This window comes from Lichenostomus cassidix, chromosome 1 (assembly GCF_008360975.1).
Source record: "Lichenostomus cassidix isolate B80296 chromosome 1, HeHo_3.0, whole genome shotgun sequence".
NCBI lineage: Eukaryota > Metazoa > Chordata > Aves > Passeriformes > Meliphagidae > Lichenostomus > Lichenostomus cassidix.
This window is the reverse complement of record NC_139479.1, coordinates 18,105,300-18,124,985: the sequence shown is the minus strand read 5'-3', so window position 1 is coordinate 18,124,985 and position 19,686 is coordinate 18,105,300. Positions and strand designations below refer to the sequence as shown.

Below are 19,686 nucleotides of genomic sequence, written 5' to 3'. Positions count from 1 at the left end.
GAGCCTTGGTATTTCAGGAGCTTTTAATGCAGCAAGATTTCACACTTATATTTTCTCTTCTGGTTGTAAAAATACTGTCTGCCTTCAGAATGTTTTTCAGGTCATAAATCAAACTGAAGAAAAAACATGCATTTTGTCTTACAGGTTTTTTTTCCAGATCTTATGTTTAAAAATTACTGGGTTAGGAAACACTGATAGGGAAAGAACAGATATAGACCAAAAACCAGGGAAGAATAGCATCAGCAAATTTCACTTTTTGTGTCTTTTACTTAATGATTAATGGGGTATTCATATAGAGTTAAAGTATATAACTTCACACAACTTAGTTTTCAGTGTAATACTTATTTTTCATATTTTTTTATGCTGAAATTCTTTGAGTGGGAAATTGGAGGAGCTGGCCTCATGAGGTCCCTCCCAAATGGAGTTGTCCTGTGATTCTGTGACACAGGTAGGTTGGTAGCCTGCTGATGGAGCATGAGCACTGCTGCCTCAGAGCTCAGCAGGAGTTTTTCTGTTGACTGTGTAACACGAAAATGGGCAGTGGGCCCAGTGCTTTGGGCAGCTGGTACTAGAAACAGCATTCAAGGTAAACTTTAAGCCTTGTTGCTAATCTTAATGTCAAGCAAAAGGAAATGGTGCAGCCATGTGACTTCAACAAGTGTATTGTAAAGTGAATAATGGGTAAAAATGATTTTGAGTTGAGGGAAGATTAGTGTTAGTGGTGCTCCTTGTAGTACTTTTCTGGGATAGGTGGGGTTCTTGTCAAACATTGCAGTTTGCCCTGGCTCTGTTTTTCTTTTTTTCCCCATTTGTAACCAATAAATTTCTTCTCTCGTCTCCTGTCCTTCTTTTGCAGCTTTATACATTTGTAGCTTCTTGCATAGAAATCAGTCATTTCATTGGAATGTCAGGAAACTACATCAATGTTAACCAACAGAGAATGCAGGAAAAAAGATTTTGAAAATAATTTCTGAGCATATGTCTAGATCAATTCTCATGGGAAACTGGGACTGTCACTTATGACACCTTGTTCTAAGCTCCCCTGTGGAATGGCCTGGGATGTCTTGAAGGGATCAGTGCTTTGAGATCATTTGTTTCCAATTTCGAAATGCATCTGCACAGCTTCTGTTCAAATCTTCAGTAAGTTACGTTAGTTAGTTTTCAAGGCATCTCATATTCTTCGATAAATTTAGTTAAATATTGCATTTGGCTCTTAAATATCCAATTTCTAAAATATAGTTGAAACATGAGACTTTGGTTCCACTTTTTTGGCTCACACTTTGTGAAGTCACTAAGGCTAAGGAAAAAAATTTTAACACCCCACCCCTAAATTATTCTTTCTCATTTGTTAAGGTTTTACACATGCCTTGGTTTGTGACATAATTCTGTGACAGAACGTGCCAAGTGTTGGTGATTTCTTAAGAACGAAACTGCATCAAATTTTCTTGTGTTTATGTTTAGAGTGCTTTAAATAACCTCCTGTCTGGATGCAGGTGTCTTACCACTGGTGAAAATGTCTGACTACTACCCAAAGTGTCCTTTACTTACATTATTCTTAGTATGTTGCCAGATAAATCATAATTTTCTTTATTGAAAAACACAAAAGAACTCAAAGAAAAGAACAAAAAACCCAGTCTTGTAGCAGGCTTTTCTACATATGTTTTGAGAATGTAAACAGATTGCCCAACACAGGTTTTATCTGGTCCTTTTCTGAAGTTATTTGTAACTTTTGCCTGGGAGTGAAGAATAGAAAAGTGCATAGTGCAGTTAGCATTTTAATAGCAGGATAGCTATTTCATTATATAGTCTCAGTTTTGAGAATTTTAAGAAAGAATAGAAATATATAGAAATATATTTTAAGAAAGAATAGAAAGTAGAATATTAAGGTTTTGGTTTGTTTTGGTTTGTTTTTTGTTTTTTTTTAATCTAGAAGGTAGAACGAACATGGGTTACATCTTTATAGAAATAGAAATAATCTTCCAAGAAGGGCTTAAAAATTTTCAATGCTTTTCTACTGTATGATTGTACATTTGGCTCATGGCAGGTAGGTTGTATTCATATCAAGGTATTGAAAGAAATGCATAATTTACTATGCATAAAAATGAGATTTCCTTTTGCTTTTCCAAATGCAGTGTGCATAATTGAATTTCAATAATTATATACACCTCAAATTTTTACGGCATAAAATGGAGAGTGGTGTAAAATGGAGAGTACTGTTACTTTTATTTAAAATATGATGCAGCTTTACAGCATTGGGTTTCTAGTGCCTCTATTCTGTACTACCATAAACTCTTATTATTAGTAACAAAAGAGCTAGACTGCATTGCTATCAGAGACTTCATGGGAATTTTTTTCCATAAGGCAGAAATGGCAAAATTCCTGAATTTCTCACTGAAACTTAATGGCGAGTCATGGCTGCACGTTACAGCAAAACTGGCAAGGGGACAAATATTCATTGGGAGCAGAAGTAACAACACTTTAAAGCAAGAAAAAAAACCATGTAAATCATATGTGGGATAAAATTCAGCATCTGATAATAACTCTGATTTTGTCAGGGATTGCATTTTGTGGAAAATTAATTTGGTGCCTGGTCTAGGGGTATGCTGCATATCATATGGTAAGATTTCCCAGCACATACTAGGTTGAGAGAGAAAAAAAATAAAAAGGTTTTTCAGAAGATTTAGAGAGAAATATCAATAATCCATTTACTAAATGAGAAAGAGAAAAATAAACTTCATATATACTTTCATTAGTTTGTTTTGTTGGACTTTCGTTTTTGCTCCTGAAATACTGAGTAATCCTGAGAAAGCCTAAGGTCAAAATCCCCATTAAAACAGAGAGAGCATCTCTTACACGTCAGCTTTTAGAGACTTTCTAGCACACATCAGCATGAAGCTAAAGCATCCTATAGGACAGAACGTCAAAGAGCCTTTCACAGGCATCCAAGTCCTAACCATTACTTGCAGCTTTGGGTACTTTCTGGCTTTAGCAATACAAAATTCTGAAGGTGAAAGCAATTCCTTCAGGACTTGGATCTCTAATGGGGTCAGTGTGCTTTAAATGAAAAGTTCTGGCAGTATAAAAGAAAATACGATGGAGACTTTTGTTTTCTATGAAATGGGGGCACATCTTTAATAATAATGGATGTGAAACACAGAGGGAGAAGAGAAAGGGAAATTAAAAATGTGACTTGTATCAGATATTTTGAAAAGCCCGTGAAACCAACCAGCCAAAAAACTCGAGAACAAAGCAAACAACAGACACGAAAGTGCATTAACTGGACAGCTGTAGAGACTGTAGAAAATCAGAATACGTGCACATTTTTTGCAAAAAGGAAAACTTCAGCTCACATTGAACAGGGCAGTGCAAGAAACAGCTACATCAGTGATGAGAGTTTAAAAGTTTGTCTGGAAGGAGAGACAAGAAAGGAAGCATTCAGGGGCAGGCAAGGTACCTCAAGGAATGACACGACCTTTACCTTGTCCCTTTTCCAAGGCATGTGGAGGTTGCTAGTGCCTGGATCAGACCAGCATTGCCTCACAAGGTTTGTTTCCTCCCTTGTCCCAGCGTCCTGCCTGTACCTTTGATAGTTCTGGGCCCATAGAGGACAACAGTGGCTCTTTGGGGAGCCACTAGTCAGTGCTGAGGAGCTTTCTATCTAACTGAAGGCAAAAAACATGTTTTGTAAGTACTTCTTCACTGCACTGTTTGGGTACTTGAGTCTTTGGACACATCAGGTAGAGAAAAGAGGGGAAAGCAAAAATGCAATTTTGGAAGAAACTTGGTGGAAAATGTTCTGCACACAGACCATTAGAACAAAGCTTGTTTGGAGGAAACTTCATGTTGCTGCAGTTGCAGACTGAGAGGAACCATTCCTTGCATAGTGAGTTGTGTAATGGGTACAGTGCACATTTTGAACAGCCTGTGGTTTTGTTCTTCACCACTCTGTCCTGCCTGTGGTACAGACAGGAGTCTGGAATTGACGCTGAAGTGTTTGGAGCCCATGAGTGGCTTATAAAGCCCACGAACGGACTTTTCTGTGCATGTGAAACTGCCCTTTTTCGCCCCCAGTGAAGTGATGGGCACCTGCTGCTGTGTATTCCCTGCTTGTGTGGCAGGAGGGCTGTAGTGGAGTGTTCCTCATGTCAGCCATGCAATCCCTGGTGAAATGGATCCGTGACCTTTCAGATCAGCAAACAGCATGGACCCTTGTTGTGTCATGACTGGCAGCAGGAGCAATGACCTCTGGAGGAGAAATTCCTTGGAGTGTCTTCTGTTCTCAACCCAGGCATAGGCTGCCATTTAGAAATCTGTTTTAGGCAGTGAGGAGATGGAAGCTAATGAAATCTGTGACAAAAACAGTCTGACAGGGTTTTCTAGAAATGTAGCTCCTCTACAATTGTGAATTGCCATAGAGGAGTTCAATATGAACTTTTGAGTTGTACTTGTTTTCTCTGCTCCGCCAAAGGATTTAAAGGCTGAGTGAAGCCATTAGCATCATTGTCAGTTTGGAGTAAGAATGGGTGGTACTTGGTGAAATTGTGAATAATTCAGAGCATATGTGGTAGAAGGTGGGGGCAGGAGAAAAGAAAAAAGTGTGGAATTTTTTTGCTTCAGCCAGAGTTTGGGGAATAGTTAATGCCTAAGAAAGAAAAACTTTGAGCTGGACACAATTTCTGAACAGCTGGTGCAAGACAGTCTGGCTTTATTCATACACCTTGCTAGAAAAATAGGAAAAAATGAACACAAGCTACAGGCCTTTATTTTCTGAATAGCATTTGCATTTGCCTGATGATGCGTGATGCAGGGAGAAAATTTCAGACAAGCCTGAAGAGTACAGTAACTTTATTCTATCTTTGCCCAGAGCATGGCTGTGTTGCAAAATTATTGAGATGGACAGGTGTCAAAGGACAAAAATATTTTTCTAGCATTTTGTTCTCATTATTAAATAAGAAAAACAGTCTTGGAAAATGATTCTGCCTTTAATGTTTGATTAATTACAAGCTTGAAACCCTGAACTCATTTGTGGGATGATACTCATCAAATTTCTTTTAACTGATACACACAAGTTCAAAAATAGCACACAGTTGGATGAGGACTAAAACCCTTTTGCTTTCTTACCCATCAAAAGATTTGAAAGCATGTGGGTTGTAGAAGATGAAGGATATCTGAAGTCATTAGGGTTCCCTTCTGTACTTACATGATTTAGTAATAGGAGACCCAATATGAATTGAGATTTTTAGTACAGCAGAGTGTGTCTGGGGCAGTAAATTTTCTTCTCTTGTGTTTCTGGTAGGACTACTGATCTGTGGGTTTATAGAACTCATCTCTGCAGGGACAAGTCTTTCAGTGTCCTTGATCTTCAGAAACTATTGTCCATCATGTCTGTGTGCCTCTCAGGAGAGTTTCAATAGCAGAGTATGATGACTGATCTTGATAGTATCTCTACAAATTCTTTAAAAATTTCATTTCTCATTTTTTTCACGTTCAAGTGGTAGGATGGAGGTAAAGGTATTGTGGTAGTCCTCTGGGACAGGAGAGGGTGAGAACTGGATTGAGAAAAAAGGGTTTTATTCCTGAGGCAGTGGAAGTTTAAATATCATAGAGAGACAGTTACTGAAGTCCACTTGTGTCACAATAATGTTTCCTATTCCCAGGTAGACATGACCTGCAGATACTTCAGGTGTGCTGTTCTGACTTTTAAAAACTAATAATACAAAATGTTTTATCTCTGGTGTTCCTCTCAGGATCTCCTTGGGATTGTTGTGGCTAGAATTGCCTCTGTGCTGTGGAGCTGTGTGTCCTTTGTAAACAACTCCTGGGAGAGCCATGTGGCTTTTGTTCAGGATGTCTTTCTTTTGTGATGGGTGGGAGAGGGACTGACTTATGTATTGTCATGTGGGAAGCAGAGAACTGGCTTTTGTACCAGTGGAGAGTTGAAATGAAGACAGGCTACATGGCAAGACTCAAAATGCAGTAGTTTTTTCTCCATATGGTAACATAAAGGAAGAAATTGTATCAACACTGATAGTTAATTCGCAGTGCTGAGTTGCTAGCATTAGATGGTTGGCCTTGTGTGAGTCACTGATGCCTCTGCTTTCAGGAATAAAATAATTCCTGTATATGAGGAAGTACAGTGAGAAACATGAAGATGTTAAAAAAGATGATTCCGAGACAATAAATAACCAAATGGTAAACACAGCATTATAATGTGAATCCCTATAATAAACATTCTGGAACTTCAGCCATCCACCACAGTTGCAGCAGTTCAAGGGGTTGCTATGAAAAATTAGAACATAATCTTTCCACTATTTTAATCCAAAAGAGGAAATCCAAGGTAGATGCTTAAAAAGTTACTAATAATTAAAGAGAAAGCATGTATAGAATAGTAATATTTCAAATTATTTATATTTAGGGAAATCAAAGGGCTCCATACGGTTCCTAATACAGAGATTTTACACAATTACAAAGACTTTTGTTAGAGACTCCGTGGATAATTTCAGTTTTTGATAGCCTGTGAGCTAAAAGATGTTCATTAACTGAAAGCATCGCTGGGAGAAAATAAGGCATTGGAAAAAAAGCAAAGGGTTTTTTTTTTGTAGGTGTGTTGGGGGGAAGTTTTCAAGGGGAGCTGCTTTGATGGGAACATTTTGGAAGACATGGCCCAGCTGGAAAAGTTTTCAAGTGATCTTAGACATGTGTGACTAGCACAGGTCCTTCTCGTGAGAACATTTTGCTGTGCTTTATAAACAAGGATAAAGTTTGGATGTTTTTGCAAACAGGGTCTCAAGAATTGGGCAGTTCAGGCCTGGCCAATTAGGCCTAGGGGGAGGTTTTTGACTGACCAATCTGGGTGACCTGTGAAAAGTCTATATATATGGAAAGCAAAATAAAAACTTCCTTCTTTTCTTGCCTGAGAACCTGGGTTTCTACTTCTCTGCTAGCAGCTCAACAGCGACAGACATGAGATCACAGAAGCAATTGAGAAGTTTCAGAGAAAGCCAATGAGAATGATCAAGACTGTGAAAATCTTTTGTAATAAATAGCTGTATAGGTCAAGACTCCTTAACCTGCAGTGGGGATCATTAGATTGGTGGTGGGATGTGTTAGAGATCTACTGAATTACCAGTGGCATGGTGAGGGTAAAAAGGGAGACGTTCACCACTGCAAGTATGAGAGGGCATCAAACAGAAAGTGGCAGGCAGCTGTGAGAATGCAGATAGATACCTTTTTTTATACCTGTGCCAGTCAGGGAAAGTGATAATCACAAAATGAGACCTACTAAAAACCAAACACATAAATAAAATTCATCCCCTTCCCACCCACAAGAGGAATGCAGCAAGCAAGCATGAAGGTGACTGTGGCCAAGACTAACCAGATTTCTGCCTTCTTCAAGCTAAAGGGAGGGAAAAAAAAAAGAGAGAACTGGAGGTTTTCAGGGTTGCTACTACCTTTCATTACTATTTTAAATCTGCCAGCAGAAAGCAAGCTGGGATTCCTGGGCAAAGCAGTAAAGGCTACCCAAGAGATAGGACAGACTCCCAACGCCATGTGCAGTATCTAAGGAATAGTGTTCCTTGTTCCCAGAGGGTGAATGTAGACATGATGTCTATCTTTGGGGTGGGTAGGAGCACTATTGCTGTGTACTGAGTGTTGTGCCCCATTAGACATTAATTATGGTAAATACAGTTGGGACATTGTGTTTTAGTTGTGTGCTTTCTGTCTTGTCTTTTCCTAAGGACTATCAGAAGAAGGCAGGTTTTGTTTCACCATTCATTTTTGCTGCCATGTTGCCATCTGTGAGGCCATGGAGTAAGCAGAGATGAATCTGAATGGAAAAAAATAGCTGCTAATTTTAAGGTGAACCAGTTTACTTTCACTGGCACAGGAGCAACTGTGATATGAAACAGGACTGTGATGCTGGGAGAATGGGAATAGTGCTTTTGTGTCAGTGCCAGTTTATGCTGTTTTAAAATTACAGCCTGAGAGCTTAACTTTCACTAGTTCAGGGAAGCACTACATTTATAACAAAATTTACAGGCTTGGGCTGTAGAGGTGGCACAGTTAAAAAGTCTGTCAAGATTTCTATAACGAAGACCTGTTGAGAGGAATCTCCAGTTGCTGGTGAAAACAAATAAGTTTGGGACAATATAACATGCTTATTGGCTGACTCTGTAGATGCTTGCTTTTTTTTTTTATTGAATTTTTCAGCCTATTTGAAAATTTGTTTTGTCCATGTTTGAAAGAAGAAATGGTTTTGCTTTCTGCTTTCATCATTAACACTTTCTGAAGTGGTTTGGACATTAGGCTTTATTAGTATGCTTTAAAAACTCAAATTGTTCTAATTTTGATCTTTAAGAAAGAGTTAGACAATACTACTAACTCTTTCTTAAAGAAGTCTTTATGAAGACTTCTTTTAATGCATAGATTATGCTCAGCATATCACTGATGCAGTGTGAAAGACTTTACATACGATCTCATGTTTCAGCCTTTTATGTTCCTTCTGGCATTTATCTCCTCTTTGCCATCTTTTGCCTTTCATAGGGGCCATTGAGCAGAACCCTTGCAGACAAGCAGAATGAATCTCAACAAATGAAGGGAGGTGTAGAAAAAAAATGCATTTTACTTGCTCCTTTTTTCAGACTGTACAGGCAGCTGGGAATCCTAGTGACCCCTGAGTGTAAAGACCTTGCCTTATTGTTAGGACCTGAGTGTTTGTCGCTGTTGAGTCGCTAGCAGAGAAAAGAAGTCCAGGTTCAAAGTGTGGCATCAAGAAGAAAGTTATATTATTAAATTCCAACTTACATAGACTTTTCAAACGTCACCCAGATTGGTCAGTTCAAAACCTCCCCCTAGGCCTGATTGGCCAGGCCTGAACTGTCCATATTTTGAGAAACTGTTTTAATAACATCCAAACTTTATCTTTGTTTATAAAAACACAGGAAGAAGAGAGAAAGAATTCTCACGGAAAAGGACTGTGCTAGCCACAGTTGTTTATTATTGAATTGCACAATAGCTGTAGGAAAAATGATGTATGTATTTTTTCTGAGGAGCCACTTTGAATTTGCACACATCTAATGTAGGTGCATAGTGTCTCAAGTGCAGATTTGTATCCCACTGATTAGAAGAAAGTCTGGAGGAGTAGATCAGATGCAGACATATCTATAGTTAAGTAGGACAGTTATTACCCATCATATATGATATGGTTCTGACATCATTAGTGTTTTAAGGGCTCAAAGAAAGCTTTCAAGGGAATTAGATTTACCTTTAAACCCTCTAATGCTATAATCCATACAAAGACGAGCCCTTAATTTTAATGCAGAGAGTTATAATATTGATCATCATCACTGTCCTGTGCTCCTACAAATTATCTGCTAATAGAAGTTTGATGTGCTTTACTTGGGAATTTAAATGTCACTGTATCCATTTAACAGATGGTGAAACTATAGCATAGAGTTTGTGAAACACATCTAATTAAACTGAAAAGTGCTAAATGGATGGGTATCCATTTATGTAGTCTTGATAAAAAAGGTCACATTCTAGTGTATTTAGTTAACTGCAGTGGTTAGGATTCCAAATACTCTAAAGTGTAATTGAAGTCTGTAGATGTAGTTAACCTGACATTCTCACATTGTAGAATGGTTCCTGTCTAAAAGAAGGGACCACCCTTTCTTTGTCTCTCAAGCATATGGAGAAAAAGGCATGTTTATTCTCAGCTTAACAAGAAACTGCATGAGAGAATGTTGAAAGTATTTTGGATTTTTTCTGTGTATGACTGTTTTTTAATCAATTCCTTGGATCAGAAATGGATTAATTGCATTTATCTGGGGTAATGTAGCATATGTGATGTTTATGTGTTTGATTAGCCATGAAGATCTGTAATTTTTTTTAAGTTCTAGCATGTTTAGTATTAGACTTAAGCCATGCCTTATGGCAAATACCAGTGAATATGATAACAGAAATGTTTTCCTACTCCTTGAAGATAGAGTACTTAATATAATTGGTAAACTAAATGATACCTAGCACTCCATTGTAATGCTCTACTTTAAATGTAAATTATATTTTGAAGCACTGTATTTTTTCTCAGTTGTGATTAATCCCTGAAATAAAGGGGGAGGATGAAGCAGCTAGTTTGTTTTTAATGATACATTCCTCCTTTGGGAAAGATTAACTATGTACAACTTTGTTGAATTTAGCAATTTACAATGAATTGTTGGAGTTGTCCATGGAGACCAATTCTGTTTCTTCAGGAGAGAGTGTGTCAGGTTACATTGTGCTCTGTTTTTCTAAAGGAAAGAAGTTCTTATGTCTCTATCTGAGGCAAAAGGTAGCAAATTCCTTGCTACTATTTGAACTTAAATAAATCAAGCACAAAAAACTAAGCTGTAATATATTTGATGGGTGGAGAAAATACAGAGACAGGGATGACAACTAATTCAAAACCTGCTCTTATTTTGTGTGGTTTTGGTTTTCACGTCAGAATTTCAGATTTGATTTGCATCTCAAAACTGCATATTGTATTCATTATTGTGTGCTCATTCCTATTTGCCTGTCTGTCACATGCTCTTAGCTGATGTTCAGCTTTGTTAGTTGCTCTGCCTCCTCTTCCTGCTCTTTCCCTTTTTCAGATTGTACATAGATATTAATGACTTGATTAATTTTTGCTAAAAGACCTGTTTCTTGTCTTTGGAACCTCTTAAATCCCACATGAGAAAGTGGGAATGTGTGGTAACATACAGCTTAATCCCTGCAGGTGAGGGGAAAAGCATCAGTGCAAATGCTGGGGCTTCCTATGGGAAGCTATGGTGGATTCTTGCTTGCTGAATCTTTTTTTTTTTGTTGTTGTTGTATCGAGTCAGTTGAAAGCAGCTCACAAAACATTTCAGATCTAGTGGGGAAGGAAACACTGTCACTTGGGAGTGCTGCTAGGCTGTTTTTTGGGAGTGGGAATACTAGCAGAGAGTGCTGGAGCAGTGGGATATAACAGTGTGTGGGCTCAGAGATGCTGCAGCCTTTTAAAGGTTATTTGGTGGAAGAGCTTAATGGATAATGATCAAGTGCAGCAACATTTACATATTCAGTCAATTTAGCGTGTTATGCAGCAGTGTCATGGCCTTCCTTCATTCCAGCACAAGAAATAAAAAACAGTGTCCTAGCAGTGAGAATATTGATGCTCCTTCTCGTGCCAGGTGTTGTACCATGTGTGTGATCTGCAGCAATGAAGTGGGTGTTTTGGTCTGATGGATTTTTTTTTTTTTTTGCTAAAACTGTACTGAGAGCTGGCATTTGAACAACGAATGGTGATGAATGAAAATGCTCCCCATCCCTTTTATTAAAAACTCCTGAAAGTTAGTATTGTGTATATGGGACTGATGGGGAATGACAAATTCACCAACCCAACGTTTGAACTCAGACTGTTAGAAATGACAGTGTATCTTTCTCCTAACTGAAAGAATATTAGACATGTAAATAGATCTGCTAACCTGTGTTCCCTTGCCTGGGTTTTGATTCTGTATTTACTACTATGAAAGGATTTGGATGTCAAGTGAATCATGTGAAGTACAAGAGAGAAATAACTTTTTTTTTTTCCTGTCTCTTCCCCTCCACTTTTCCCAAAATTGCAGCCACAGGAATAAGTCTTCAGGCTGGCCTCACCCTTCAGGGACCTGGAGCTTGAACCAGGGGACACCTTATGGATGGGAGATGACGGCTAACAGAGATGGAAGAGACTACTTCATCAGGTAGGTGGGCAGAGTGAGCTGTGCATGTGTGCCACAGAGCTGCAGCCCTGCTCTCAACTGTATCCTATTGGAATCCTAATTCCTGCTTCAGCCCTACACCGTTAATGTTCACTGGTTTGATTTATGGCACAGGGATAGCTCAGACTGTACTTTACTGCACTTTGCTTTGGTACTTGGTTATTTCATTTGCTCAAGAGAATGGTGATAATATAGGGACCTGTAATTCTTTGAAGAATTACAAGTAAGGTCATTAACAAAAAATAAATAATAAAAATGCCTTGTTTAAGGAATGAGGCAGAAGGTCAGTTCTGACTGAGACTTCCAGCTCTTCTTTATCTCTGCCATGTGAGGTCTTTTGGTTTGTCTAATATGTTAATTATACTGGTAATTAGAAAGTGTATGTTTTGATCCTGTATAGTAAATATATTAATTCTTAGCTTTCCCATATTTTTTTTAGCTCTGGATTGAAAATTAAATTTCAATGTGTATGAAATAGTACAGAATGTGTAATTGTAAACCTAATTGGCTTTTCTTTTCCCATTGAAAACTGAATAATTATTCTTTAAAATCACTGAGGTGGCTTGGATAAAATACAGTCTGCTGTACTAGAACATGCACTCTTAGATAGCTTTGGAATTTCTTCACTAAAATGGGGTGATGGTAGTGAGTTAGCAGAACCATTGGCTGCTTGGCATTCATTCCTTTAGCTTACATTTCATTTTTAAGGTTAGCATTTTGATTCTGTTCTTGTGAAGTTCTAGGGTTTTTAAAATTTTATTAAATATTTGTCTTTATCAACCTTTTTAGAAACTTTCAGGTACTTGAAAAAGTCATGGATGAGAATTATCATTCTTTTAACACAGAGTAGGAGGACCAAACTTATTTTTAACTGTCTGTTAAAAGTCCTTAATTTTCTCAAGATCCTTCATCTACAAAAAAAGAATTCTAATTTCTAAGCATAAGAGTGAAGATCCCTGTTACTGTGCTTTTCCTTCCTAGTCCTTTTGTCCATGGGGTGTGCCTTGGCTTCCTTGGAGGCATTAGCTTTTGGAGCCAAAGTAAGATTTGTAGCAGCCTGGTGACCCGCAGGCTTTCAAGATTTAGAGCAATTTCAGACCTGTCCAAATTGGAACAAATTTTCTGGGTTAATGAGGGCTCAGAAGCTGACTTTGAAATGTTGTTTTCTTGCTTCAACAAGTATTTGTCATGCTTTGGATGTCTGAAAGATGGACGGCGTGAAGCTGAATGCCAGGCACAATATAACTGTATTAGCATAGGTTTTCTGCCTGAGTTAATTAGGCTTGTGAGGAAGTACAGGTGAACCTCCAAAGTACTGTGCAGATGTGAGACTGATGTTTCTGTTACTCAGGTTAATGAAGAGACCTGCAGGTCTCGTCCTTATTTTCTGCAGACTGTTGGTATGTTCTTCTCTGTGTGAGTGAGATTCATTTGAAGAATTAATATCCTGGTTCTGAGGACAGGCGCCACATTTGATTCCTCCTCTTTTCTCACTGGTCGCATAATGGGATGCTGCACTTGTGTAGCTGTCAACAGCTGTGGCTTACAAAATGCAGTGCCTCAATATTCATTAATCTTGCAATTTGGGATTCTTTACTAACCCTCAGTGGCTAATGATTATTGTGTTTCTTTTTTGAATGCCTTTTAGTACCTTAAAGTACCACATCCCTCTCTTAAATTGAGAAAACTGCATCTAGGAAAAAAATCCATAACAGGGAGTGCCAAATTATGCCTTAAGTAATATCAGGCCTGTGGTTGTTTTGTTGTTGGGGTGGTTGTTTTGGGGCTTTTTTCCCCATTCTCTTACAAGGTGCTTGTTTTGCATTCTCTCTTGGGCTCTGGTCTTTCTTCCATTGTCTCTGCATGTGGATAGTAGACTATATGAAAATAAAAAAAAAGGCTGCTCTAAGGGGTAATGAGAATGAGGCCTCTGAAGAAGCTGATCTCTAGAAGCCTTTGATGTTTTCCAACCCACCAGAATCTGTGAGCAATTTCAGGTGCAAGTTGAACACTGCTACACACCTACACATTGCGTGATTTATTGTACAATTCCTGTATCAAATGTTTTAAAGCAGCAGCATTGGCTGTAGCATGTGCACAGAAGTGCTTCCAGAGTAGTAGTGCATCTTACATGAAATGACACTCCCCAGGAATGCGTTAAAAGCCAGTACTGTTGGGAGCAGAATGAAGCCAGGAAACCATTGAGAACCACGCAACTGTGGGATAACGTATGAGAACCAGCAACCAGCGCTGCCCCAAATCACCAGCCATCCACCATGACTAGGAAACATCAGCCCAGGTAGCTACTGTGATGTGACTGGGTAGTTCCACGACATGTATCTTGGTTTTAGATGAATGACCAAAGACTGAATAGAACCAGTGACTTGCCAGCCATTCCTCTGTGGAGGTGTATGTAGTATCTGTCCTTACAGTGACTGTTCTTTGGCAGAGAAGCTCTCTCTGGCTTTCAAAACAACTGCTTTTGCAAATACTACATGAGACTACATAAATAAAAACAGAATTTAATTTTCTTTCCTTCATTTTTCACACCTAGATTTTAGGAATGATGTAGTGAGATGGTTGTTGACAGTTATGCCAATAAAGACAGGAGAGAGATCAGCGTGATAGCATTTCTTATTGTCTCTAAGACTTTTTATAGCCATGCAGGTTAACAAATTGCATCACACTGAAGGAGAAAAAGCAATTCAAATACATTACTTGGTTTTGATTAAAGATGTATAAACCAGGTATTATCCCAATGAAATGTGTGCATGAGTTCTGTACAAGGAAGCAACATAATTCATAGCGACATTAACTGCTTTTTAGTTAAATAATTTACTTTGTGCCATATGTACATATCCATTCAACTGCATGCAGGCATATTGTAATTTTGAAATTGTGGGAGGAATAGAGAATCCAGGAGAATCTCCTGGTGAAATGAAATGTAATTATAAAGTGTTGGTGCAAATGCTTTAAGGCGCGAATGGGAAGAAATGTTTATTCATTCTCCTGAAGCAAATTTGATTTCTTTCAAAGCTCTGAAAGCCCTTATGACATGAGCTAATCAGAGGCAGCTTCCATCACCAGGCAGTGCATTTGTAAAAGTGTGAGAAGAATCTCTTATCAAAATATTTTCAGATGTTGCTATCAATTCATTATCTCTTCTTTACAGATGGCACAACCAGGGTCATTTTTCAAACCTCTAAAGTATTTTTTCTTAAGTTTAGACCATGGTAAATTAAAGTTTCAGAACTTCACCCATTCCCTTTTAACTTGCCACTTTTACTTGAAATAGTGTTATGAGATAAGTAATACATTTCAGTATGGGAAGATGGCCATCTAGTATTCTTCCAGCATGTTTCTGCACTGCACAATCTGTATGAAGCTGGACTTTTAATATGAAATAATTTGAATATGTTATATTTAACCACTTTAAAGGCCTAAATGTTTTATTTGCATTTATTATATATGCTGTGTAGTATATGATTATGAGAAATTCTGTAATGTTAATTTGAATAAAAGCATGACACTTACTAAAATTTTTTATTGTGTGAATATAGCATTTCAGGGAGATAGTATGTGGAGCAGAAGGCTTTGGCTGATTTTGTATACAAAAGGTTTAGCCTTATGGCAATTTTAGCTCCTTATTTTTGCCACTGCAATGATCTTACTGATTTTTGGACCTCTACATTTTTGTCCTTTCCCTTGTGGAAATCTTGCTGCTTGTCAGATCTGGAGGGAAGTTGATAGAGGGAAATAAACTGGCAAAAGCTAATAAAAAGTCAATCTTATGGAGAAAGCTATGAATTTTATGTCGAATTTGCTCTGAACTAGTCTTTTGCATGGCCTGATGAAATTGCAGAATAGTTTAGTATGGAGCAATCCTCTGAAGGTCATCCTGTCCAGCCTCCTGCTGGACCAAAAGGTCTGAGCAGGTGATGAGCAGCATTGCTGCCATACTGAAATATCTGACTGATTTGAGAACAGGGTTGCAACAGAGTTCTTTTGGCTTAAGCTGCCCTGCAACTGCACTTTAAGGTGAGAGTTGAAATTTGCTGCCTTCAAAAGTCATATGTTTTTGATTCCTATTACTGTTTAATTCCTAAGGAATAAGGCACTTTGGGGTTTTCATGGATCTGATTCCTGTCATTCAAATAAAGACCAGAGGAAGCGAAATAAGATCAGCTGAAAGAAAATTAAGCCCTTCTCGAATGGACTGAAAGCAACACTGGTTCCACTGAGGTGTAGTTAGTTATTAGAATCTCAAGACAGAGGGGTCTGTTGATGCCTTAAGAATTTATAGTTTTTATTCTTCATGCATCTGTAGCTCTGAAAACTCTGAAAACAATCCCTCTGAATGGAAATCCAAGGACACATTTGTTGCCTTAGAGCCTGAAAATATGTAAACAACAGTGAACTGGGGGGGAGCAGTCCTGGGGTGGTTAACATCATTGCCTAAGGGTGTGTTTGGAGAATTAGGGACCAATATCCAATACAACCAAACTTACAGAAGGTGAGGAGCTCGTGACTGGCATCCATTTTTGGGTGCAGCCTCACGAGGGGGCTTTGTTTGCCCTGAATGCACCATAAAGGCCTCTAATAAATTTGTCCCCTTTTTACTCTCCTGATTTGTCTTGGCCTCTGTTACAGGTAGCCTGTTTTAGGCATCACTGTCAGGTCAGCTTATTGCCATATACTTGTTTCCAAGAAGTACTATTGGTTGTGTTTACTTTATTTTGCTTTGTTGTTTTTATTGGTTGTGTTTACTTACTCTTGCTATTGCCTGGGAGAGCATGATGGAGTCTGTCTGTGTTTCCACTTCGGTTTGCTCCCTATTTCACTCCAAGGACCCTGACCATCTGTACTTTGTGCATGTTAACTTGCTTCTGTGCTCCAGTCTGGAACAAACTGAGCAAACAGTTGGGATCCCAGGCAAGAAATTAAAGGAAACACACCCAGAGATCAAAGCCTGCAGCGTTATTACTGCTTGGCTTGAAAGCACAGGTCAGTCTCCAGAGTGCACAGCAGAGCTGGGAGAGAACTACTTGTCAGAAGTCTTTCTGAATCTTATTTATGTTAGTATGACATGGTTGCTAAAGCAGTTGAAATGACCAGGTGACCTGCCAAGTTGATGAGGGAAATTCTCAGGCTGTAGGCTACTTGGACTTCAGCAAAGTCTTTGATACTATCTCCCATGGCATTCTCATGGAGAAGCTGGCAGCCCACATCTTGGGCAGGTGCATTCCTGACTGGATTAAAAACAGGCTGGATGGCTGAGCCCAGAGAATGGTAGAGAATGGCATCACATCCAGTTGGAGGCCAGTCAGGAGTGGGGTTCCTCAGAGCTCCATACTGGGGCCAGTCCTGTTTAATATCTTCACTGGTGATCGGGATGAGGGGATTGAGACCACCCACAGTAAATTCACAGACACTCAGTGGGGTGGGAGCGTTGATCTGCTGGAGGGCTGGAAGTCTCTGCAGAGGGATATGGACAGGCTGGATCAATGGGCTGAGGCCAGAGGTGTGAGGTTCTGTGGAGGAACACACTCAGTTGCAGGTGGGAGCTGCAGGCTGAGCTCTGTCAGGTAGGAGGCCGTGAACTGCCAACCCTTTACATAACAAAGGGTGTGGGGACCTGTGGCCCAGCCAGGTGACAGGACATTCAGAGGCACAGCAGGAGCTGAGGATCCCAGGCTTGCTTGTGCTTAAACTGTAAGGGTATAAAAGCCCTGGTTTCATTTTTTCAGAGTCTCTCCTCCGAGGCATCCAGCTTGAGCTCTTACTTTGTTATTGCATTATGGTTAAATTTTACTAAGTGAGACCTATGAGACTGCTACGGCAAACTTGGGGTCAAGCAGGTAAGGAAACCTGGTCTGACTGTGAGTGTGGGGTGTGTAGCTGTGAAGGGGCCTTGGTCCCAGCTTAGGTGGTATGAATGTGACAGAGTGACTCCTCAGTAGTCAGGCAGGGACAGTTGAACAAGTCTAACTTGCTGGCTCCAGCATTTCAGTCACAACAACCCCACAACCCCATGCAGCACTACAGGCTCAGGGAGAGTGGCTGGAAAACAGGCCAGTGGTAAAGGACCTGAGGGTGCTGGTTGACAGTAGGCTGCACATGAGACAGTGGGTGCCCAGGTGGCCAAGAAGGCCAGTGGCATCCTGGCTTGTATCAAAAATAGAGTGACCAGCATGACCAGAACAGTGATTGTACCCCTGTACTCGGTGCTGGTAAGGCCACACCTGGAATCCTTTGTTCAGTTCTAGGCTCCTCAGGAAAGACACTGAGGTGCTGGAGTGTGTCCAGAGAAGGGCAGTGGGTCTGGAGAGTGAATCATACGAGTAGCCACTGAGGGAGCTGGGGTTGTTCAGCCTGGAGAAAACGAGACTGCGGGGAGACATTACTGCCCTTCTCAACTACCTGAAAGAAAGTTACAGCAAGACAAGGGTCAGCCTCTTCTCCCAAGCAACCAGTGACAGAAGGAGAGGACATAGCCTCAAGCTGCACTAGGAGAGGTTCAGGTCAGGTTCAGGTTCAGGAATTTCTTCATGGAAGGAGTTATTAAACAATGGAACAGACTGCCTGGGTGGAGTCACCATCCCTGGAGGTGTTCAAGAAATGACTCTATGTGGCACTTAGTGCTATGGTCTGGTTGACAAAGGTTGGACTTGGAGGTCTTTTCCAGCCTAAATGATTCTGTGATTCTGTGTCACATCATATGGTGATATCTTGAGCACCTTGTTCTTTAGTAGTGCTTTTGTATTTAGTAACAAAAATTTCTTCTAGACTTCTTCCAGGTGTATCTGGAAAGCTTAATTCTTTTCACTAAGATATGTTATCCCACAGATAATATCAGTTCCATGATTTTTGGCTTGTGAAATCATTAAATTTAGGTTGTCCTTGTTTGACTTAGTAGCTATTCCTGAAACATGAAATTCTTAAATGTCAGCTTTTGCCCTGTACAAAAAATAGAGGTAACGTGTTTATGTTCTTTGATAACTAGTGTAGGTCACAACATCCTAAATTGTCAAAGCATGCATGGTACAATATTTCTTTGCAACACAACAATGTCATAATATTCTTCTATACTGAAATACTTGACTAAATTTTCTTCAGTAATCTTCATCTCATTCTTTCAGTGCCTGCTGTGCTTAGAAGAGGGAACTCAGCTGTGTTTTGTGAAAGTGCACCCCTGTGCCTGTTGCATGCATCCTGTCTGGCCTGTCTGCCTCCAGCTTGTACGCCCAGTTCTCATAGCTGGCCAGCAATGTGGAATGACACAATGCAATCATTGATGATATTAATGGCATATCAATCAAGCATCCTGCTTATTAAGGACCACTAATTTATACCAGATGCAAAACTGAGGCTCACAGCCTGCTAATCAGTTTACTTCAAAATAAATAAGCACAGAAGATGATCAGACCATTCAGCATTTATTTAATTATTATTTTCTTTTGTTATGTCTAGCCTACCTCAACCTTCTTGTAGGTGTGTTCTGTAGGAGTTTGCTCTCTTGGAAGGTTCTGATAACCGTCAAAGGATATAAGTAAAATACAGTGAAAACGTTGATTGTTGTTACTGTGTTGTTCATCTTCCTGGGTTTTGAAAAGGCTGCTGTTATCTTACCTTAAAACTACCATAGTACATAAGGCCATAATGAAAGTTTGAAGTCACAGGAGCCACCTTCTGCCCTGTAGGGGTCATGCTATATAGCACTTTATTGAGTGCATTGCATTCCTTCTTCTCCAAGTACAGAAACAATGTTGACTGGATTCACGGGGGATTTGTGTGGTATTCACAAAAATCTGAGGAGCACAGCTGCTGCTGCTCCATCCATGAGGGCACCTGTGGCTTGTGCAGGGTGCCTTTCCTTTGGCTGAGGGCTGTGAGCAGAGGCAGCCCCTGCATGGCATTAGTGCCTCCA

At 39.6% G+C, this 19,686-nt stretch overlaps 1 protein-coding gene across 1 annotated transcript in view; it reads left to right on the top strand.

Moving 5' to 3' along the window:
• The window catches only part of FRMPD4 (FERM and PDZ domain containing 4), a 298,010-nt gene that overhangs the window by 172,787 nt on the left and 105,537 nt on the right, over positions 1–19,686 (top strand). Inside the window, exon 2 of the mRNA XM_085052131.1 lies at positions 11,625–11,741. Within this exon, the coding sequence (XP_084908257.1) occupies positions 11,625–11,741 (117 nt within the window). The remainder of the gene's footprint in view (positions 1–11,624; positions 11,742–19,686) is intronic.